Source organism: Ascaphus truei, chromosome 16, assembly GCF_040206685.1.
Source record: "Ascaphus truei isolate aAscTru1 chromosome 16, aAscTru1.hap1, whole genome shotgun sequence".
Classification (NCBI taxonomy): domain Eukaryota; kingdom Metazoa; phylum Chordata; class Amphibia; order Anura; family Ascaphidae; genus Ascaphus; species Ascaphus truei.
In genome coordinates this window covers 42,643,380-42,667,227 of record NC_134498.1, presented here as the reverse complement: position 1 = coordinate 42,667,227, position 23,848 = coordinate 42,643,380, and the positions used below count along the sequence as shown (strand labels likewise).

The 23,848-nt window shown below is 43.7% G+C and overlaps 1 protein-coding gene across 3 annotated transcripts in view; it reads left to right on the top strand.

Moving 5' to 3' along the window:
* Positions 1 to 14,964, top strand: part of RNF128 (ring finger protein 128) — a 54,849-nt gene extending 39,885 nt beyond the window's left edge. For 2 of the 3 annotated variants that reach the window (XM_075573318.1, XM_075573316.1), the window contains exons 3-7: positions 2,990 to 3,061; positions 6,199 to 6,281; positions 8,149 to 8,245; positions 11,394 to 11,568; positions 13,370 to 14,964. In XM_075573318.1, coding sequence (XP_075429433.1) covers positions 2,990 to 3,061; positions 6,199 to 6,281; positions 8,149 to 8,245; positions 11,394 to 11,568; positions 13,370 to 13,494 — 552 coding nt within the window. In that variant the 3' untranslated portion in view covers positions 13,495 to 14,964. Of the gene's footprint in view, positions 1 to 2,989; positions 3,062 to 6,198; positions 6,282 to 8,148; positions 8,246 to 11,393; positions 11,569 to 12,728; positions 12,827 to 13,369 lie in introns of all 3 variants that reach the window. The other variant, XM_075573317.1, reaches the window with a different exon arrangement.
* Positions 14,965 to 23,848: the final 8,884 nt, after the last annotated feature.

The following is a 23,848-nucleotide window of genomic DNA, read 5'->3' as shown; positions in this document are numbered from 1 at the left end:
CAGGCCTGGTCCGGGTGAAATCTAATCCCACCGCCATATAGTTGCTCTCGCGCCCAGCGACTGGCCCAGAAGGCTAGTGAGTACTAGTAGTGGAAGTGTCCAGTTTCAGTCTGCAGCAAGAAAGAAAAGGGGCTTCCGCAGAAAGCTGCCTGGATATTTTCTGTCCTGTTTTGCAACCGTGATCAGGGTGAGGATTCCCTGCGCTTAGGAGAGTCTACTTTTGTATCCCGTGTCCCAGTAAGTGTGTTTTCTTCCTGCTATTTGTAACCCATTGTGTGTATGTCTGTTTCCATGAAATAAATCACAATTTATTTTACTCTTTTGGTTGTGCTCAATTAAATGATCCTGGTTATAAAGGTGTAATGTCCTGGTCTCCCGTGACACTTAGAGTTCAGAGCAGGGAAACATGCCCTGGACTTTCTTACTCGGTCTGCTTTGCAATATCCGCAAAACCCAGTTCAATTATTGTGGCTCTAGTACTTATTTGACTTCTATTCCCATTGTCTGTGGTTTGAGCAAATGACAGGTGCATTTGTCAAAAGACAGAGTGCTGGAGGGTTGTTTGCGACGTGTAGTACTGAAGGGGGTTATAAGCCCTTGGTTGTTACCAGAAACACAAACCCTGTAACAAGCAGATGTTGCTCCATTCTCGCTGGCTTTTAAAAGATCCTGTGAAAATAAGATTGTTGAAAGCTGAACTTAATGGACTTCCAGCCTAGTGTTTATTCAATGTCAATATTCCTTAAGCAATATTTAATGTGCCGGTTGGAGACGGCTCTGGCTGCAGTTATGATTTAACCCATTGGCTGCTGCAGGAGTATATCATTCATTTCCTGCCTGGCAGTCCCAGAATTTAGCAAGTTAATGGACAAGCCCAAAGACTATATTGATTTTTAAAAATACAACAAAACTCTTGTCAAATAAGTGACTGGAACCGGCTGGTTCTCTGTTTATCAGCCTATGGAATATGACCTATATATTTGTACTTCAGATCTGTAGTTGCCTGGAGATTAAACCATTACAGGCTGTATAGTACAGCTGATTTGCACCTATTGTACCACTAAAGATGGTGCCTTTTCTGGTTCCTTTCTAATAGACCTTAATGGTGCCTTTGTTCAGTTTTCTGTATGTTGCATCATTTGTTTTAGTTTAAAGATGTAGTAGCGCTCTTGCTCCTCCTGAAGAAGTATAGCTTTGTATGGGATGGCACACATGGAGAGACCCGTGAGGTTTCCAATGCATTGTCCACTACTGTGTCCTCCTGACTAACACTCATGTTAATTAATTTAAAATGTCACAGTGCAACAAATCAATGCTGAACACAAGAACTTAGACACTTTTGCTACAATGTGTTGTGAGGGGTTCAAATAAGTGAGACCCTACCGAGAACCTGCATTTTCTGACGGAGCCGGGATCTCCCAAATTGTACACTCTAAAGGTGTTTGTGGACTACGGTAAGAAAAAGGAAAGACGGCTACTGTTTGAACACTGCCAGGTGGAGGGTTGTCATTGGTAATTGCTGGATTAAGTTGGCTGTTGGGCTTTGGATCATTTATCCAGGGAGGATTTCAAGATTAGCTAAGAAAGTGTGTGTTTTACACCTGGATTCCAAGAGGAGATCTCTAAACGTGTCCCAGTAATGGGGCGTCGGGAACATGACGTATCGCTACATATTTCATTTACAAAGGGAAGTTTGAGAGTACTGATTGCAGGATTAAAGTCCCAGTATTCATACAGGCTCCGATAAGCCTACTGGGTACCTGGAGAAATCCTTGGTGGGCTCAAGGTCCGGGCTGGTTAATTCTTCTGGAATAACAGACACCCTCAAAATCTAGGCTAGACTCCGATTGACATGGGAAATTCTGTTTGCTTTATCGCTACAGGAGTAGGTCTGCTCTGCATTTTTAGAAATTTTAGAAATGTATTTGTGTACGAGTGAATGCACGTATGGGCCTTTTGTATGTATGCATGTGTTAAAGCCCTATTAGAACAGTTTATTCTATCTCTATACTCCTATAGTTGGTCTCCTAGCCATTTTCCTGTGACACCCCAGTGCAACACTGCATTTATAGGCCTAGAATTGGCCAGCCATGCTGCATCTGTGAGTCCATGCCCACCTAATTACAATATACCGGCTCTTACAATGCATAATAATACATGTATTGAGAATACTGTCAATGTGTTTGTACTTTAACCACCCATCATCAATATCTCTGCCCCATTTTCCTTACTACCTCCTTTGGAAGACATCATGAAGTTACAGCTTTTCTTTGTCCTGAATAATTACTTCCGACGTGTTAATGGAATCTCTAGAGAATCATTTTTTATAGCTATTGACCCAAGCGTTTTCATGGTAATTTAAACTAACTTAATCTTCTGCTTCCCTTTCTGGGCCCGATACATTGTGTGTAAGAAAATCTGTTTAAAAAGACCCCCTGTACTTTTATTAAACATTTGTCACTGCAAAATCTCAGTATTTAGCACATTCTCCTAGTGGTACAGTACGTACGTATGTATGTATATGTGTATATATACACACTGTGTGTTGCCAAACTACCCAGAGCTTCTTCTTCGCTGCTAAAATGTTTTATTTAAAACTGGGGAGGGGGGATGCTTGCATCTGGAAGGCTGTTAGATTTCATGATTAAGCATACATTTATGTTGCCACAAGAATTGCCAATATTTGGAGTCGGGGAGGAATTTATTTTCCCCCTTATAAGATACCATTAGATGATATTTCACTGAGGTTTTGTGTTTGCCTCTCTGGATCAATATACTGTTAGTACAAATATAGGATAAAGTATCTGTCATCTAAATTTAGCATAGGTTGAACTTGATGGGCGTATGTCTTTTTTATTTTTATTTTTTCAATCATCTACTATGTAAGAATGTATAATAATCACAGGTAACGTTGGGGTCATGTATCTAGAAATATAGAATTCTATTTCTTTCCAAACTTCTAAGCTTTTGCTTCATGTTTGTGTTGCAGAGAAAGTTAAAAGCCGAAGCAAAGGCGGCGATTGGACAGCTTCAGCTTCGTACCCTCAAGCAAGGAGATAAGGTAATATTTGGATTGAAGTAGATGTTTGAGTCCCAATTGAATGTAGCCTTCACAGCTCACGTTGTTTCCAAGGCTTATTATGTGATCTGCACAGTTTTAGTGTATGTTGGTTCTGACTAGAGATGGGAGAATTTATTTTTGGAGAATTTGGATTGGCCGGTTCCTTTTGGTCTGTGGATTAATCTCAAAAAGTGGAATTTGCATTTTGTGTGTTATGTTTTTATTATTATTATTATTATTATTATTATTACCAGTACACTCCGGATTCCACAACCCGCTGACGGATCTGTAGAATCCAATCTGCGGATTCAGCAATCCGTTGGATTCTTCACAATGATTGCTGAATCGCGGATTGAATTCTACAAATTCGTCCACGGATTGAATCCAATGGTGGTTTTTGATGAATCCGCACAGATTTGAAATCCACCAAATCCGTGTTTGGATTTTACACCGCGAAACGGATTTTGGGCGGAAAATGCCAGAATCAGGGAAACTAATTTGGGTGGATTCGCCCACCTCTAGTTGTGATCACTGAAATACGGACATGGGAATATTTGTTGGGACAAACCAGTACAAGAGTTTAATTGACGGACTAAAGTTTATGTGCACTCCTCAGGCTTAAGTGACATATAATTAGGAACAATTGTTGGATAGAGATTATAAACCATGTGGGGGAACTCATTGTATCTGGATTATTTGCACAGCTGCACACAGTCGCTTCTAATGGGGCTTACTCCCATTGACCTGAATGGGAGGTTTCGCTTCAGAGTTTATTAAATAAGCTCCTAAATCTTGGTGTCCGAAGCTCAAGGGGACAATGATGAGCCCATGTCTACATAGCACAGGGTCACCAAACTGGTTTGCCATTTCATCAGCTAGTGTTTCAACCCCCGAGGCCGCACTTCCAGATTTTATTGTGTAAATGCGATTGTCTGAAACTATGAAATCATATCTACCTTGTACAATGCCGTTTTTCTTCATGGTGAAAGCTCATAAATGGGAGCATTGTGATCCATTGTCAACACCTGTTGCTAGGAATGAAAGGAAAAACATTTGATCATTTGCCTGAAACGGCATGAATCCTGTTCCCTGAGCCAATGCTCCCGAATCGGGCAGCATACAGAAAACTGGTCTGACTCCCTCACCTCTTCCAGCACAGTGGTTTGTGCAGTTCTAAACCATGTCTCCCATTCCTGTCTTGTACCTTTAAAAGATGATGTGATGGATTGGCAAATAAGTTGGATTCTTCCATGTCCATTTTGGATGGCAAGAAAGGCATTGGTACAGTTGCAAAGAGTGGGGAAACCGTTTCAGGCGAGGAGAATCCTGCTTGTGTACCAAACTCATTCCTCAAAGTGCCGGTCTCATCTAGGACAGAGGTACAAAGTATAGGTCTCATCTAGGACAGAGGTACAAAGTAGAGCTCTACTCACAACGTTTCAGGTCTCATGGATTTTTCGTCAGGACCACCTGATGGAAGGTCCATATGGGACCTGAAAGGTCGTTTCTCCTCTGTTCTTGTCTGTTACAATAAATGAAGAATTGCATTGTGAACTTGTGAGTAGAACTCTACTTTGTACCTCTGTCCTAGACAAGACCTGCACTTGGTACCTCTGTCCTAGAGGAGACCTGCACTTGGTACCTCTGTCCTAGAGGAGACATGCACTTTGTACCTCTGTCCTAGAGGAGACCTGCACTTTGAAGAAAGACTTTGGGGAATATGCATCAGTCTCCTAATTGCAAAACTGGGCCAAACATTATAGTCGAGAAACCCTATAGCAAGCAATTTAAAAAACCCAATTGATCCATTTTTTCCCCCTTCTTTCTTGATAAATGTGGGGCTATTTTTTTTAACCATGTTTAACTGAGGTATACATCAGAACTTTATATTCTTTATTCTTTACCTAAAAACTGCTTTTCTTTGCCTTAATTTCATATATACTGTATTTTACTCTGTTCCACCCAATACACAATATGATTAAATACTGGCGCTGGTGCATCCAAGCTTTTATGTTTAATTCAGATTTTTAAAAGCCGGTCTGAGAATTTGTGATACAGATCTAATTATGTTCTGTAGCTATTTTATATTTACAGATTAATATCTTCATTTCAGGCTTGCACCATCTGTTTGTACTCTTAATGTCCTGCACGAAGCCTCCGCTTCTACCCTGAGCGGTTTTTACTTTGCTAATAGCTTAGTTTTTCAGATCATTGGGTTTAGTAACACAGTGCTGCTGAATGACAATCATTCAACCTAAAGTCTATCTTGTAAACAACAACAAGACATTTCTAGAGGGAACACAAATTGGTGAGTCACAGCCAGATAACTGCCTCTCGCTCTCCCTGCTCTCCTCCTCCTGACTCACCAAGATCCCTCCAGTGATTAAATCTCCTGTGTTCTCTTTGGGGCCAGTTGTTATTCAAGTGTAGCTTGGTATGTTCTGACGCTGGTATTTGGTGGGAGGGGAAACGGTATTGTGCTGTATTGGTATAATCTTATTCAGCTCAAGCAGTTTAATTAAAATGTTAACGAATACGGCTGTCTTTCTCCACTGAACTAAACTTGTTGGCACTTTTGTGCTTTTAATCACTCATGAATATTTGTCCGAAGCCAAAGGAAACCACTGGAAGTAGTGTTGTGGGTTTTACCGTCTTCAAAGGGATGACTGTCCCAACCATGGCTTGTTTTCATGCTTTAAGAACCGCATACAAGCTACAGGTGGTGTTCTGATAAACCCCAAACGTTTCCCCACATGACGATACTGGTTCTCTCTCGAATGCTTCTCAACCTCCAAATCTTGCACGTAATCCAGGTCCTAGATGTGTGTTGCGTGTAATTTGCCAGCGTTAAGGTCGATGTTATATCTGGGTATGTTGTGATGCTCTCAATGCCTATAAATATTTAAGACTGCATAAATGTGTTCAGGAGGCTTCACAATATTCACGGATACAGTCCTGCCTCATCACTGAGCATCAAGGCCTTCTCGTTGGTCCTCATTTGTACCTGTTTGTGAGCCCGGCAGGTGTTGGGCTAAGGGACCTATATGGAGAGCATACAAGCAAGCACAGTTGGAAGATTCTGTCCTATGTTATAATCTGGTTAACTAATATATATATATATTTTATATTGTACGTAGGAGCTTGGTCCTGATGCGGATAGCTGTGCCGTGTGCATTGACACATACAAACCAAATGATGTTGTGCGCATTTTAACATGCAAGTAGGTATTTGGGAGGGACTTTAATGTCTTGATGATTACATACAGGAGGGTGTGGAATCTGCTATGACCTAAAAATTGTATACACTTACTAAAATGAAATTAGAGGAGCTTGTATTAAAACGCATGGCATATTTAAACCACTAAAGCTGTAGCATTAATGTGGATTAAGTGTAATTTCCTTCTAAGTGTATCTAAGTATTCGTTTGTTTGCCCTGGTCATGAGAAGATTAGGATAATACTGGGTGTAAGTTATCCTGTTCAATGGGACTTAGTCGTATGACCCAATGAGTAAAACATTACATAAAACTGCCCCGGCGAAAAGGAACAATTTCTATTTATTTGAAAATAGCGAATGTCACATTTTAGATGTTACCAAGTAGGTAAAATAGACGCACAAGTATACTAAAAATTAAAAAAAAAAAAAAAGTCCAGGACCTAATTGTGTCCATGGCTGGGAAATGTGGACTTTATGGGCAAACAATTTCAATGGGGGTTTTTGTTGGGTTTTTTTTGAGACGAGGATACCCAAATTACAGGACATGGATACCCAGGAGGCTAGCAATCAAAGGCCAAATTAACTAAGGGGTGCTAAGCATATGAACCTTATGGCATCATCTCGTGAATGAGCTCCAATGTGCTTTACGGTTTAGCATCGCTTGATGAATCGAAATATGCCCCGGAAAATAGCCGAATATCATTAGAAAAATTCAAGGAAATCTCAAAATGATAAAGTATTGAACCGAGTATATGAGCAGGTTTATCCATGAACCATAAAGATTTATAGTACTTGGATCAGGGGTGGCCAACTCCAGTCCTCAAGGGCTGCCAACAGGTCAGGTTTTCAGTATATCCCCGCTTCAGCACAGATGAGTCACCCATGCGGAAGCAGGGCTAACTTGAAAACCTGACCTGTTGGTGGCCCTTGAGGCCTGAAGTTGGCCAGCCCTAGCAGTGATGGGGTTGAATTGCCTGCTGGTTTGAATAGCTGTGCCTAATTTGAATGCTGATGTAACCTGCCTGTGGACATTCAAATAGTACATTTGCATTTGTCGCATGTTAAAACATCAGAAGAAAGGTATTTGATAACCCCGTGTAACGGATAGCTCGCTAGCAAAAGTCCAAACCTCGTCTTCTGTATACTTGACATCTTTTGTATCTGGAAGGTTCGGCAGCAGATCAATGCATTGCAGGACAATTCGGTGCCATTCAGTGCCACTTTTGACTTCTTATCCATTTTAACATGGGAACCATATAATCTTACACCACTGCATTACACAGCTTTTCAGCACAGCCTGGGTTACAGAAGTGCAGAGCCAGTAAACCCGCTCACAGACAGCTCTCTCGTCCTTTTTGGGCCTCGTCAGTGGGAGGATGGTTACTGGCATTCCAAGTAGTTAGATTTGTATTCTGCTCTTGTAACCAGCTGCATAATTCATTGGTGGGCAATCATTGGTGGGCAACAGGCCTCCCTCTGGGGCTGCCCACCCTATCAGCCCACGCTCTTTCCCTACCCAATGCAGGGGGAGCAGAGCGGTTGCTGGTGGGACTTGTAGCTTCCTCCCGTTCCCTGTGCTACCTAAGGGCTGTGCTAAGTAATTGTTAGCTCCCAAGGCAAGGACAGGAGTGGGACAGTATACACACAAGATTCCGTGAGAGGACGAGGAGAAGCTGCTACCCACGGCTTGAAAAATATCCCTTCTCGTGTGTGTGTGTGTGTGTGTGTGTGTGTGTGTGTGTGTGTGTGTGTGTGTGTGTGTGTGTGTGTGTGTGTGTGTGTGTGTGTGTGTGTGTGTCAGCTCTTGAGGTATATAATGTGGTCTACAACTGGCGTAAATAGTTAATGTTTGTTCTTTTTTTTTTCCCATAGCCACTTTTTCCATAAGAATTGTATTGATCCGTGGCTGCTTGATCACAGAACGTGTCCTATGTGCAAATGTGACATCCTGAAATCACTAGGAATTGAAGTAAGTAATGTTGATCTGACGTGATGCAATATATATAGTCTTCCTTTTATGTTTCGAAGATTTTCCATAACCCCATTTTTTTTAAATAAATCAGTTCTGCACTATGAGAAAATACTTGTAGCATTTAAAAAAAAAAAAAACTATTCTGAATGATATTTTGAATGTATTATAATGTAACAAGCATTTTTTTGTTTCTATAGCAACCATTTACAAAGTCACATCCCCTTCCTCTTCTGAAACAGGCTCTCGCACAGCCTTCTCTCTAGCAGTGCACCAATTGTATCTAGTGACTGCCTGGTCACATGACCTTCCCCACAGAAATTTGCATCTTTGGTCCTCTTCTGCTGCACTGACAGCCATTTAGTGAACCCCCCGAGCCAAATCTTCGCCAATCGATCGCATGAGAACAGATCCATCGGCAACTTAGCTAATGACTTATTATAGTGTGGATTGTATTGATGCGCATATTAAAGGGGAAAATAAAAAGTAAAAAAAAAAAAAAAATACACGGCAGCTTTAAGTCCAATTTTGTTTTTTCTTAACAATCCTAACCATGCCAAAAGCGAAGGTTGTCTGCTTTCATTTTTTGGGTAACTTAATTACTAATTAGGTTGACGGGGAGCCTCATGTTGAAGTGTTCTCTTTGCCCGTATTCCACCCTGTCCTTATTGGAGAGGCAGTAGGTGGACGAGCCAGAGGAAATCAAACCCATCCGCTCACATGTTTACTTAATAACGTTACATAATTATGTAAAAATACTTGTAGGTGTCAGATTTGGGCAAAAAAAACCTTAATCACCTAGATGTAACCTATTTAACATGTCTAGTTATTCCCTTTGGTCCTAGGAGGGATTACCCCTTTTTAAATGGAGAAATGCATGCATAGAATGATACAGTGGCCTGATCTTTGTTAGAGGGCGACGAATTCCCTTCCATCAAACGCTATTTCTGCGTTTTCTCGTTCTTCGGTTGAACAGCATACGGAACAAACCTCGTGTCTGGCTTTTTTTTCATTGCACAACAGCGCCTCCTCCTGTTAACTCGCAGGAGTTGCTTTCCCCAAATGAAACGGCTTCTGGAAACTTTAGAGATTTTAAAACGCATTTTAGCTGCGGTGGGTAAAAAAGTGCCAAGAAACTTCCACCATACGGCAAATAACAATTCAACGTGGGGGCACATTAACATGTCTCAGACAGGTCTGCAAACCTGCCTTTCCCCATTATCTCTTGGGACACAATTAGATTGTAAGCTCTTCGGGACGGACTCCTTTTCCTAAAGGTTTTGTCTGAAGCGCTTCTTCCCATTATGTGGTGTGTGGTGGTTGTATTATTTGTTACGTCACGTGTATTACTGCTGTGAAGCGCTATGTACATTAATGGCGCTACATAAAGCCATACAATGCTTCCACTGTAGCCAGGGATTCTGGGAAATGACATGCAAATGAGCACTCGGTATCACCTTTTGCTTCTTGTCCATTTTTTTTTTTTAACTTATTTTTAATACAAAAAATACGACACCGTACTATCCCAACTCCAGATATCATATAAAGTCAGCCCTCCCTCCACATTGATTGATTAAACAGTTGATCTATTCCCCCTCCCCCTAGAATTCCAGGGCTCCCAAACCTTTTGGCATTTTCTTGAATTATGTCTAACATACGCTGTTAATCTTTCCATAGATTGCACCTCCTTTAATCTCAAAATAATCTCTCTCCTGGAAGGGGGTACAGGCTTTTTCTTGGCCCTGGCGCTCACGCGTCTAGTCGCGGTCAGAATATGCAACAATCATTTAGATTTATTTTCGTATAAATTATAAATGGTTCTGGTTAAACCGGTAGATAATCGGGTCTAGGGGGGGATCCTTATCCCAAAAGTCTCTCGTACTAAATTCTGCACTACTCCCCCAAAATCTCTGTATTTTGGGACAAAACCACCAGATATGGGCCAAACAGTATCTCAAACCCCACCACAGCCCCTCCAACAGAGGCTCGTGGTCTCAGGGTAGATCTGCCTCAACCTTTGGGGCGTCAATTACCACCTGAAAATAACTTTGTATATATTTTCTTTGGATATTGTGCATAGTGATGTGTTTGTGGCATTGATCCAGATAGTTTGCCAGTCTTCCCAAGAAATCTCTACGTGTGTGTGTGTGTGTGTGTGTCTGTCTGTCTGTCTGTCTGTCTGATTATTTCTGCATAGTTCTTTGAATACCATACTCTCTGGGAGAGACCCAGCTGGGGACAGATACCTAAGATAGTGAGAGATGCAAAAATCTGAACATCTCGGCTCCCGTGAAGGAGTATCTCTGACAAATCGCTAAAATTTAGTAATTTACCTCTCTAAAGCATATCTCTAATATCGCTAACCTTCCGTAACGCAAAACTCGGGTCCATTTTAACATGGGACCCCTATAAGCGTATGCCTGCCGCATTCCACAGCTTTTCAGCACAGCCCGGGTTAAAGAAGTGGGCATAGTCCGTAAACCGGTTGGCCACAGCACCCGCAAGTAATACGCAGCACTCTCTCGGAATAAAGCGTCAGCCTGCTGCTTCCAGCAGGCTGAACCGGCTCCTGCAGGAACTGCCATGATTTCCTTGGCTCGTATATAGTGCTCTCTAATCCTATTCAAACACAAACCTGTTTACTACTGTGGTTTTTAGGTAGGTGGGGTTGGCCAGATTCATGTTGTGAACACCTATTAAGGGCGGGAGTGCTGAGGCCGCTTTAAATATCTCCTTTTTTTTTCCTGTTGGGCAGAAGAGCTGGACGTTGAGAGGGAATTTCTATATTAATAGAACATTTCCATTGTGGGCAAATCTTACTCCTGCAATATACATGTTTGCTTTAAACTAGTAGATGAGATTTGTATTAAATATAGATAGAGATCTATTTTTTTTTTTCCCCTCTTGTTCTCTCTCGTTCGTTCTCTTTTTTTTTTAGCTCTCTAATCGCTCTCGCTCTCTCTAATCGCTCTCTCTAATCGCTCTCTCTAATCGCTCTCTCTAATCGCTCTCTCTAATCGCTCTCTCTAATCGCTCTCTCTAATCGCTCTCTCGCTCTCGCTAATCGCTCTCTCGCTCTCGCTCTCGCTCTTGCTCTTGCTCTCTCTCTCGCTCTAATCACTCTTTCTGGTGTTTTTATTACATGAAGGCTGATGAAGAGGAAGGGAATACTTCCATGGCAATAGCCTCTGTTTCCAGTGAACTCCAAAGGAGCACATTACATGTTGCAGAGGAGACTCTCGGTGACCATGCATCTTCAGAGTTTGCCCCTGCTCAAGCTGCTGACGAGTCAGTGGAAGACTGTGGGCATGCAGCGCCGGGGTGTGAGTATTACTTCAAAAACGCCCCGCCCGTTTACAGGAAACTGGAAAACGTGTAGCACCTGCCACCCCCCCACCCCCCTGCCACGTGAGATCTGGCCACTACATGGGTGCTGTAGCTCACCTGCTGGTTACAGGAGGCCTGTGTTGCCCTGCAGAAGTTATTTGGGAGAAGCAACAGGGCAGGTTTTTCCTTCTCAGGGTGCAGCGCCTCCATCCCAAGAGGATCCTGCTGGAAGCAAGATGGTCCCCACAGGCAATTCTCCACAATGACTACACATTATAGCTGGTACAACGGCATGTTTATTGAGTAGACAGCATGGCATCATCTCCATTCCCTGCAGCAGACCCCAGGGATTTGAGGCCTCAAGAGTCCCTCCTTAGCTCATTTACCTTTTTCCCTAGAAGAGGGTAAATGAGCTATCACACCATACCACACAGCCTAATCATAGCACCACTCAATTTCGTGGTGTCTGCTTTTATACCCGGGAGGAAGGGCTTGTAACCCTGTCCCATAACAGGGCAGGTCCAGGAACTGACAGGCACCACACCATTTACATGTGACCCAGTCAGTACCCTCCCCAGGTATGACACTCCAACTGCCGGTTTAGGCCTGCTCCTGGATAAGGCAACATAGTACCCATCCAGGCTGCAACTGCAGGCTAGGCCCTGTGCAGGAGTTTAACCCCAACACTGCCTGTTCCTATCAGGACTTCGGCTGCATCCATAGAAACTGCAGCCGTGCGGAGGCTGGGGGAAAGCGGGAGCTTTCCCTGGCCTTAGTACGCACGCGTCCTGGGGCGTGTCTATGGGCCGGCCAGTCACGGAGCTGGGTCGCCCTCATTGGGCGAACCGCTCACGTGACTGCCCAATCGCGCGAGAAATCAGTTTTAACTGCCTTTAAGCAGTCTGATCGCTCAGCGTGCGGACGCGTCCGCGCTGTCTGCCTATCTATGGACGCAGCCTCATAGTGTTGAGGCCAGTGAAAGGCAATAGCCAGGGGAACTTGGCTACACATGAATGGCTGAAAAAGTGTCATTTGTGAACCTCTAGTATCCAACAACTGATATTGTAGATTACATCTTTTAATTAGTATTTGAGCGTTGTGCATTCATTAAAAAAAAAAAAAAAAAAAATACATGCGTGTCCCTCTCTCTCTGTAGGGCGGGTGGGGGGCGGGGCCTGCCCCAGCAGTCCGACCCGGGAGATAGTCACAGATTCCGGTGTCTGCCAACAGGACCGGCTCCGCTCCAACCAACAGGTGGGGACTTTCGAGAGAGAGAGAGAGAGACACACACACACTTGATGAAATTTTCCCTGAGTGCAAAAATACTTGTATGTACTACTGTATGTAGTCGGGGCACACAAAAACCGTGATAGTTCAAAAGACTGGAGGGGGTTACTGCTAAAGTACTTACCTGTACTATATAGCAAGGTTAAAAAAAAAAATGCCAGCACACCAAATGGTACAATAAATGTTACTTTATTAGCTCAACGTTTCAACTTCCCAATGGAGCCTTTGAAAAAGCCTCCATTGGGAAGCCGAAATGTTGAGCTAGTAAAGACCATTTATTGTACCATTTATTGTACCATTTATTGTACCATTTTGTGTGCCTGTTTTTTTTTTTTTTTACTATATACAGTATACACACACTTTCCAGTATTGGCTGCAATGAATGTCAGAAATGTGCTACCATTCATCCATACCAAAGGTGGCGGTATAAGTATCTATAAAGTATCACTGACTTTACTTTTAGTTGTGCAAGTGATAATGTAGCTTACCTTTTTCTCCTCCTCCCTGCAGATGAGAACCTACAGCTTGTAAACAACGAAACCTCAACTATGGCTATCGAAGTCCTTCCCCACCAAGACAATCCAAGCTTTGAAAGTGAGGAACCACACGCACGCGCACACGAATTGAAGTCATGAGTTCTCTCTCAAATGTACAGCGAAGATCTGGGTGCTTCTCAGCTGGGACATGTGCAGGACAACTTTGTCAGACTTGTTTGTTGTTTTGAGAAACTGTTGGCAAGCAATAATTTTAATACAATGTTAATAAAACTGGGAAAACAGGCCAGGAAGTTACCTAAGGAAAAAAAATGGAAATCGATAGGTTTTTAACATGTAACCACTATTAATGATCTGAATCTTTGTAGCTTTGAATTAATTTGCATCCGGAACTTCTAACCAAAGCTGAAACTCTGTGCAAAACGCATGTTTTTATCGCATCGAAACGAAATAATTTCTAGTTTTATACCAAAATATCTTAATAAATATTCAATTTTATCTCCTTTCCATTGTTCATAGATACCTCATGGAATACTCAATCCACTAAAATGTACTATATATTTATATTAATGAAGGTGTATTTCGTTCTGACTCAGCACACTTTGAAATTATGCAGTTTTTAAAATAAACCACTTGTAATTCATGTGAAGGTTATAGTGCTATTCCTCTGCTCGGGGGGGCCCCTTGTGCTGAAGTTACGCCCCTGTAAAAAGGTTATCGCAACTTGCATGCAATCTACCGTTCTCAAGGACCAATATGTTTTATTAGAACGTCTAATTAACTACTTTAATGACCAACAAGAGCCTCAAGTCGCGTGTCTGGGTTTCTTAACCCGTTCATCATTTGCTTTACGGAAGTATACTGACGAAGCGATCTGGTAACGTTCTTGGTTCTTTAGTATATTATTTTAACGTCTTGTTAGCTGTTTTATATCATTGAAACTGGCATCTGCCCATCTGTAAGATGGCGGGGAGTGTGTTGTCATACTTTGGTCTGCATTGCAGCAAGTTTTTGTCTACATGGAGCATCACGGAAAAGGAATGTTTTAACCCTTGCATTGCTGGAAGGACCTGAAGGGCTTTGTTTCTGCAATGTGCTGGTTACTTCCCCCAGTCCTACAGGGGTCAAGCTTTGCTTAGCATACATGAATGTGAATAGAGACCTGAACTTGGTATTAAAACAGCAATCCTGAATGCTGTGTTTTTTGTTTTATTTTTTCCCGGGTGCTCTCTGGAGCTGAACTCCGCTCCAGGAAGCCATTTTTTTTTCTGAGATACTTAGTTTTAATTGCGCTCCTTCCATCCCAGGGAAACAAAATGGTCACCCAACCGCAGACCAATAGGAAACCACAACGCATAATGGTGCCGCTTCTTATTGGAAGACTGCAGACGACCTATTTTTTGGGTTTTGTTTAAAAAAAAAAAAAGTGTGAGCCGACACTGGGGGAGGGACACCCCAGACCTGCAAATACAGCGGTCTAGACATGAAAGACCACCCTGTTCAAAAATGTCAATTTTGGGCAGGATTGCGGCTTTATCCAGTGGCATTAGTCAACGGTGACAGGCTCGTATACATGGTTATACCCCCGCCTTCTCTTTCTCTCCCCCTCCCCCCCCCAAAATAAGCACATTTAGGAAGGATGGTCAGATCCACCAGCTCTGCCCTGCAGGGATTAAACATACTGTAGTTGTTGAGGAGACATGTAGGAGGTCCTAGAACTACTTGATGTTTCTTTACAGAGCTACTGAACATCTATCCTGTACCCATCAATGCAATCCACTGGTAATGTACTTAATTTGTACCGTTCTCACTATATTGTGCTGTTCTTTTCCTGGCTAAGTGACCAGGTTGTCCTTGGGTAATTTTTTTTTTAATAATAAACAAAATTAAGTTAAAACACATTTCTGATTTTTCATAACCGCTCTTTAAATAGAACTTTCACTGTTAACAATCAAGACAAACATGACAACAGTGGAAATTGACACCCCCCCTCCCCTTTTGATAAGGGGTTATCATATCTACATAGTTGTATGAACCTGAATGAAACATTTTATCTGTTTTAATATATCAACTCATTTTGCATGGCTGTAAACATCTATATTTTAATTGGGTATTTTCCTGTGTTTCACATGCTGCCTTAACACAACATTGTGACCCTTCCTTTTTCTGTAATTTAACTAAAAATGCACTTTATTTTTGTCTTGTCACTTTTTATGCAATAACCTCATATTGAATTGAATGTGAGCATAAAAACTTACGGATTTGTGAGGTGGTATAGTGATTTAGTTCAATCATTTTCTTTAAAGTTTTCAACAAATTAATGATGGTTTTGTCCTATTTCTATCTAGGCAATTTGGGAAGTATAATTAAAATGTTGTAAATATGTTTCATGATTTGTGTTGCTAACTTTTGTGTAAATAAATGCATCCTAACAGTATTACTGTGGAGTGCCAATTTTTTTTGTGTTATTGTATGAATTTATGACGTTCATAATATGTTAATATAAGAGATCCTACTTCACTCATACAAAGCACTGAAGAATGCAATATTATTTTAGAATAGCTTGATTTGTTAGGCTTGTGACTATCCCAGAAAAAAGTGGAAGCACAAACAAACAATTCACATGTGCAAAATAAATGTGCCTTTACAACCATCTTGGTGCAGCCTGCAAAATATGGTCACTAGTGAGTGCTGTGTTGAGGGATTATTTGTGACTATCCCATTCAGTGATTTTCATCTCCGCATTCATGATCTCAAATCTTTTACATACATTATATGACTATAGTTAATAAACACGTAATCCCAGCAAGCTCCAACCCCACCACATCGTGTGTGTGTGTGTGTGTGTGTGTGTGTGTGTGTGTGTGTGTGTGTGTGTGTGTGTGTGTGTGTGTGTGTGTGTGTCAAAAGGAGAGCTACCAAGAGTGGCCAAATGTAAACAACAAAAGCCAAAAATACCCAATGCTACATCCAATGTGACAAAACATGGTTAAATACTTCAATGTTTGTATTCTCATGAGTAAGGGTCATTTAGTTAACCCCTTTGGCCAGAGCGTTCTAAGCCTGCAGCCACGTCACAGCTCATTTGTGGAACAGTCACTTTTCAAACAGATTTTCTTGCAGACCCTTGGGGTTTATTACTTCTTTTTTTTTTTTTTGAAGCGGCAATTCAAGAGGGCACATTTTTTATTTTATTTTAATATAGGTTTGAAGCAGGGGGTCTCCGGAGCTGAACCCCGTTAATTTTGGTTCCGGGGACCCCCTGCTTCCAGAGATAGACCTCCAAAGGGGGTGCCGGCGTCTCCTGCAAGTTTTAAAGCTCCCGCGTCACGCGGGCCAATAGGAAGCTGCTGATGTCACGGCTTCCTATTGGCCCGCAGGACACGTGGACTTTGCAAAGCAGCCATTACACGAACCACATGGCCGAGCAGCTACCGGCACCCCCTACGGAGGTAAGTTTCTCCGGAAGCAGGGGGTACCCGGAGCTGAAATTAATGGGGTTCCGATCCGCAGCCCCCCTACTTCAATCCTAAAATAAACGGGGGGGGAAATCGCTAACTTGGATCGCTTCTTAAAAACCAAGTGTACACTGTAACACCAAACCGATCCGTGGTTCAAATACGAAGGTTATATTCCAGGTCCTACAAAGCAATACTTCCAACTTGTGTGTCTTCTAGTCCTACACCTCCTGAAGAAAGGAAGACCGAGGCAAAAGGCAAACCGGTAGAAAGTGTTTGTTCAAAATGCCATGAAGCCGTCTTCTCCCAGAACATTTAAGACCCATCCCCCTTGAATGTGGCTTAAATCTTCCCTGACAGCGAGAAGACTATTTGCAGCATATGTAATGGGGGCTGATAATCAGAAAGGTATTGCACATCTAAATTGCAATAATGAACTAAAGCTAAATATAGCTGTGTGTATGGGAATCTTTATAGTTTTAATAGTTTGGTGGTGCGACTTGCAGGCAATCAGGGAGAGATGACACTTCTGCCGTCACCAAAGTTGTCATGCAGCTCACAGCTAGAAATGGGCTGCAGAATTCTACTACAATGAAAGGCATCACAAGAAATAGTATTACTTTAATTATGAAACATTTAGATCAAGAAACTAAACTGTTGTGTAATATCCCTTATTGTTACTATGGAATGTGGAATGGGTTGGCTGGTTACAGATAAATGGTGGATGTCATGTCCTGAACCAGGGCAGCGAGTAATGGAACATTCTGTACCCTGATTTTTAGCATCAGTGATTCATCGGCATAATTGGAGTTGTGCTGATAAAACTCAGGACTTTTCCATTTAATACCATTTTTGGGATCCAAAACCCCCAAATCTGGAGTTTCCTTTGGAAGTCGACATCTTTTTGGCAGCCCTCAAAGTTCTATGCACGTGTATCTCTTAAATAGCAAATAATTTTATTTGTTCAGTTTTGTAAAGGCAGACTTAAAAAGTTACAACATTATGGCTTCGTAATGGAAGCTTCTTACAAGAATGGACACCACCAGGACCGCCGACAGATTTCGTTGTGGCCCAGGACTGGAGTTTCCAACAGGGCACCCCGTGTTGGCGGCCTTGCGAGGCTCCCCCCCTTTCTCTCACACTCTTCAGTTCTCACACACCACCTCGCTTTCTCACTCCCTCTATTTCTCTCCCCCATCTCCCACCCCCACCTCTCATCCTCTCCCTCCACCCATGTATTTCTCTCGCCCTCCCTCTCATACACCCCCATCTACCCCTCTTGCTCAATCACTCCTCCCTCATGCACCTCTCTCTTGATCTCTCTCCCCCCTCCTCACTCTCAATTCCTCCCCTTCCCCTCCTCACACTCTAACCGCCCACTTCCTCTCATCACACTCATTAACCCCTCACCCCCCCCCCCCTTTGCTTCCTCCCACTACACACACCTTGGGGGAAGAAGGCTCACAGACAGATGCAAAAGTTGGGTCCAACTTCTCGTGTGCCCGCCGGGGTGGGGTTTAGTGAAGGCTGGGCCACCGCGTGGGAGAGCCCGGCAGTCAGATACGGATGTGGGGTCCGACTCCCCCTGTTGGCAGCCCTGGACACCACCTCGGCTATTTGTGTATTTTCTTGTTTGGCTTTCATACCCTGTTACTATTTTACACGGCAACCAAATAATGACAAACCCTTGAAACATTTCTGGAAGCATCACCCAGTGTTTCATTATATTTTCTGTTTCGTGCTTCATCTTAAAAAGTACCCACAAGTTGTACATGTCAAAGTAAAATTTTCAATGTTAATCGCGCTACGATGGAGGCAAGGTTATATATAATCAGAGAACGAGGGACAATCTCAGAGAATTTTTAAAAGAGGCGAAATTGCCGACACTGGGCAGAGTGGAGAGGGAGGCGTTACAGAAAGACTTCTCTTTAGAAGAGTTAACGGAAGTTGTAAAGTCCCTTAAGCCAGCCAAGGCGCCCGGTCCAGATGGCTTCTCAAACCTCTACTACAAAAAATATGTGAAAATTCTAGCCCCGCATATGCTGAAACTCTTTAATTCGGTCTTAGAAGGGGCCTCGTTCCCAGCACAAATGCCTCAGGCGTCTATCTCCCTGATCCATAAAACTGGAAGGGACCCGGCAGACTGTAAGAGCTACTAGCCCATCTCGTTAATCAATACGGACATCAAAATGTTCTCCAAGCTTATAGCTAATAGAGTGGGTATCGTCCTTCCAGGGTTCATTCATCCAGATTAGGTAGGGTTTATCGGAGGAAGGCAAGCGGCAGACAATACCAGATGAATAATCGATTTGATTTATCTGGCACATAAGCAAAATATTCCGTCATTGGTACTCAGTCTGGACGCGGAAAAAGCCTTCGATAGGATCAACTGGCCCTACTTGAGGGGGATGCTAGAAGCATTTGGCTTTGAGGGACGCCTATTGGGAGCCATTATGGCACTGTACGAGGGGCCGAAGGCGAGGGTGCGACACCAGGGGTTCCCATCGGATCAATTTCAAATCCGCAGTGGCATGAGGCAAGGATGCCCGTTGTCCCCCTTGCTGTTCGCCCTCTGTATAGAACCCTTGGCGGCACAACTGAGAAACAACCCGGATATTGCGGGAATAGCATTAAAAGAGCAGTCACATAAAGTGGCGCTGTACGCGGATGATGTGATCCTGACATTATCCAACCCTCTTACCTCTCTGCCCAATGTTTTCTCAATTCTGGGGAGGTTTAACCAAATTTCGGGGTTCAAAATGAATCAGGCCAAGTCGGAAGCCCTCAACATAAATTTACCTAAACCAGTGGAAAAACTAATTGGACTAAACTTTAACTTTAAATGGCAACCCTCCATGATCAAATACCTTGGGGTATATCTCACAAAAGATTACAAAGCCTTATATAAGGCAAACTATTCCAGGTTGTTCAAGACTTTAAGGGAGGATCTCAGGAGATGGGCGGAGTGTGGCATCTCTTCGATTGGTAGAATTCATAGTGTGAAAATGAATCTCCTTCCGCGGGTGCTATACCTTTTCCAAGCCCTCCCGATCCCCCTGCCGAAAGACGAGATCCTCTCGCTACAGTCTGCGATAACGAAGTTTATCTGGAATAATAAAGGCCCAAGAATTAAAAAAGATATCTTGAGGAGGCCGACCTCAAGAGGAGGGTTGGGGGGGTGCCTTGCTTGCTCACCTATTACGAAGCGACCCAGCTAACGCAGATTTTGCAGTGGCACACAGATCCGGCTCTCCGGAGATGGGTGGCACTGGAGAGAGAGTGTTGTGCGCCCATAGAGCTGTGAAACCTAATTTGGTTACCCAAGACAAGCCGGTCCAGAATGCGGACACCGTTGCAGGCCATGATGAGTTCCTTGAAGGTTTGGGAAGCTACCAAATTTAGATGTTCTCTAACAACACCAAACTCCTTGATGACCCCCATATGGGGCAACCCAGACTTCGCTGCAGGCTTGGATAGCTCTAATTTCTCAAAATGGATTCAGTCAGGGTATCTCCGACTAAAAGATCTGGAGGGTAGAAAATATGTCAAAACCTTTGACCATATCAAAGAGGAAAAAAATATTCCTAACGCAGAATTCTTTAGATACCTACAGATAAGGGCATTCTATAACAAAGCCCCAATTCGGCCTCGGAGAACAAATTTTGAGCAGCTGTGTTTAAGAGGAACAGACACAAGGGGACTAACCTCTAGAATGTACAAGGAAGTGATCTGCCCCGAGACGGAGGACGAACCCAGACTTAGCTATATGAGACAGTGGGAAGCAGACCTAGGGGAGACATTAGAGGACGAGGACTGGGATAGGATCCTGCAGCTAAAAGCTCTATCTGTACCACGTTAAAGGAGAACGCATATAAAGTCCTGATGCGTTGGTACTACACCCCAACAAAACTATCTAAATTTGTCAGAGGCTATTCTCCGCTCTGCCCCAAGCAGTGTGGAGAAAGACCGGACCTGCACCACATGCTGTGGTCGTGCACGAAGGTGGCTCCGATTTGGGCGGAGATTAAGGAGTGGCTGCAATGGTTGCAAGGTGTGGAGCTCCCCCTGGACCCGTGGCTGTTCTTGTTGGGCAGGCGGGTCCGGGGGCTCTCGAATGCAACCCATAAATTAATTACACATTTTGCTACCGCCACCAGATGCGAGATCGCAGCATTGTGGAAGCAACCAGATATCTCAATTGTACCCACAATCAGGAATAGAATTTGGTTTGTATGCCGGATGGAACAGTTGACAAGTTTGGTTAACGACACCGGCTCAAATTTTCTAAAGGTCTGGTCGCCATGGCTGGCTCAGACAGACATCCCCGGGGTGGACAGTGCCACTATTTTGCAATGATAGTCGAACATGCGTTCTCCGGTGACTAAACGGATCCAGGACCCTATAGAGACAGTAAGACGGAGAGTAGACAGGAGCCCGAAGGCGCTGGGACACCCCGAGCAGGGGAGATAGCGCGTACTATCACAGGTGCAATTGAGCAGAAGCCGGAGAAGCGAGAAAAGTGAGCGGCTGTTCTCCCTCCACCAACAAGGTCGCCCCCTCCACACCCCTTCCCCCCTTCCCCTGCTCCCCTCTGGTCCTGTCTCCCTGTCTGTCTTGTGTGTCCTGTTTGTCAGTTTCTTTGGGTGGGGCAGAAAAATAGGTGGGCTTATGAAAGCCAACGGGTTATGTTACCATGTATGTACTGTATCACCTAATAAAATCAAAGTTATAAAAAAAAAATTTTTTAATGGTAAACAAAACACACCCTAACATGTGTATTACACATATGGGACCTATGGATAAGGTGACCATACGTACCGGTTTGACCAGGACTGTACCATTTTTTGAGGCCTTGTCCCGGTGTCCCGAAGGGGGGAGTAAAACGTCTCATTTGTACCAGTTTTGAAATTGCTGCTACAAACCTCCTTGGAGCTGCAATTTCAGAACCGGAACATACTATATGAGACTTTTTGATCATCTGCTGCTACTGCAGCCTGGCTTCCACTGCTTGCTCCTCCGTTGAAAGTGTCGGACGTTTTGCCCACCCCCCAGAAGGCAGGCCCAACATCGCATCCGCCCCCAAAGATATTGTGTGTGTCTCGGTGGTGGTGGGGGGGGAGGCTGTGTGTGTGTGTGTGTGTGTGATTCAGAAGGAGGAGATGTGTGTCTGTCTCTTGGAGGGGAGCTGTGTGTGGGATTCATGGGGAGAGCTGGGAGGAGGGGGGCATTGAGTGACTGAGCAAAAGAGGGGGTGTAAGAGAAGTGGAGGAATTTGTCTTTTGGCGCGGTGGCCGTCCAGCCAATGAGGGCAAACCAGCCGCCTGACGCCTTGGCCGCACCCCTCCAGTTCTCCTCTTCTTGCCAAGATGTGCATTCCATCGTGACCCCAGGACCCCAAACCGCGGCTGAAACTGGTGCACGTTGTAACAGCAACAAGCCTAATCACCTCCCTATCCTGAGAGAGTAAGGATTACCGGGGCAAGAATGAGAGCACAAACATGATTGTTCAACAGTTAAAGTTTATATAGCAACAAATGTCTTGATGTGAAGAGCATTATAAACGGCTGTTAATAAAGCTCCTGTACTATAAAAGTTCCTGGCGCCTGTCATTCCATCAGCATATCTACGCCCAGCCTGCACCGACCGACCACCCTGACAAGGTAAAAAAAGACTGAGCAAAGATATGTATAAATATATATTGTGTCAAGCCACCGCTGGTATCAGTATCTCTCAGGTCTTTCCCCTGCAGTTCCTGAATAAATGGCCGTGTGGCGTCTAATGACACTATGTTGCCATGGCAACGGGACGCCGTGATGTCACGGCTTCATGCAATATGGAGCAACATGGTGCCGCGTGATGTCACTTGACGCCGTACGGCCATTTTTTCAGGACTTGCAGGGAAGAGTACAATATGCAGTGGAAGACAGAGATCGCCGCCCACGCCACCAGACCCCGCCGCAGGTAAGCACTCGACAGTTGCCAAAATGCACTCGCCCGTGGCGAGCGGGCGAGTGCATCTGTCAAGCCCTGTATATTATTGATCGCCTGAGAGATACTGATACCAGCACTGGACACAATTATTAGTGAAGAAAAGAGTCGTTTATTGATCCATATATCACCTAGTAACCTAACTTTTTGGTCCCCAGAGGGACCTTCAGGGTAACCTTTACAACACAGTGCCACAAATTAAATACCCTACAGTGGCGCCAAAACAGAAGTGAAGTAGGGAGAGTGGGTGCTAAGCACCGGGCAGGACTCAAACAGGGGGCGTGGAAAAGTGACGTGAAGCACAAATAAATATCCATTATCAAAGAGCTGAAACATATGCAACAAGTTCAGAGGTGGCCAACTCAAGTTCTCACAGTCAGGATTTAAGGATATCCCTTTTTCAGCACAGGTGGCTCAATCAGTGGCTGTCATTGACTGAGCCACTGATTGAGCCACTTGTGCTGAAGCAGGGATAGCCTTACAACCAGACCTTGAGGACTGGAGTTGGCCACCTCTCACCTAGATGCATACCTATTGTATACTAACCGTAAACTTGTACTGTACGTAAGGACGGATAACATGATAACATAGTCAGATTCTTTGCATAACAAGGGAGGATCCTGACATCACCAAGATCACATATAGGTTCAAGCATCAAAACAAAACACCCTTCCATCCTCGATACTGATTTCTGTGGCTGGGTCCAGTGAAACATCCCGCAGCCAGACTGAGAATTGTTTCATCTTGAAAGATTGGTATGTATGATTGTGGATTATAAACACTTCTACTAGGGATGACTCTGCGATTCCTGCAATGCTCTCTCAGCATGTGGCACTGAGCGATGTAAATTACATGTAAAAACATGGGAGACTGGTGGGGAGCAGTTACCTCCGCCTACTCCCGGGTAAAAATGACTTGTCCTAATGATATATTAAGAATATTTAAAGCTATGTGAGTCAACGGTGATAGATCTACCATAGGCGTGCTTCTATACACACATTACACAGCCACTACCAATTCCATTACAAAATATCTGGGGTACAACAAAG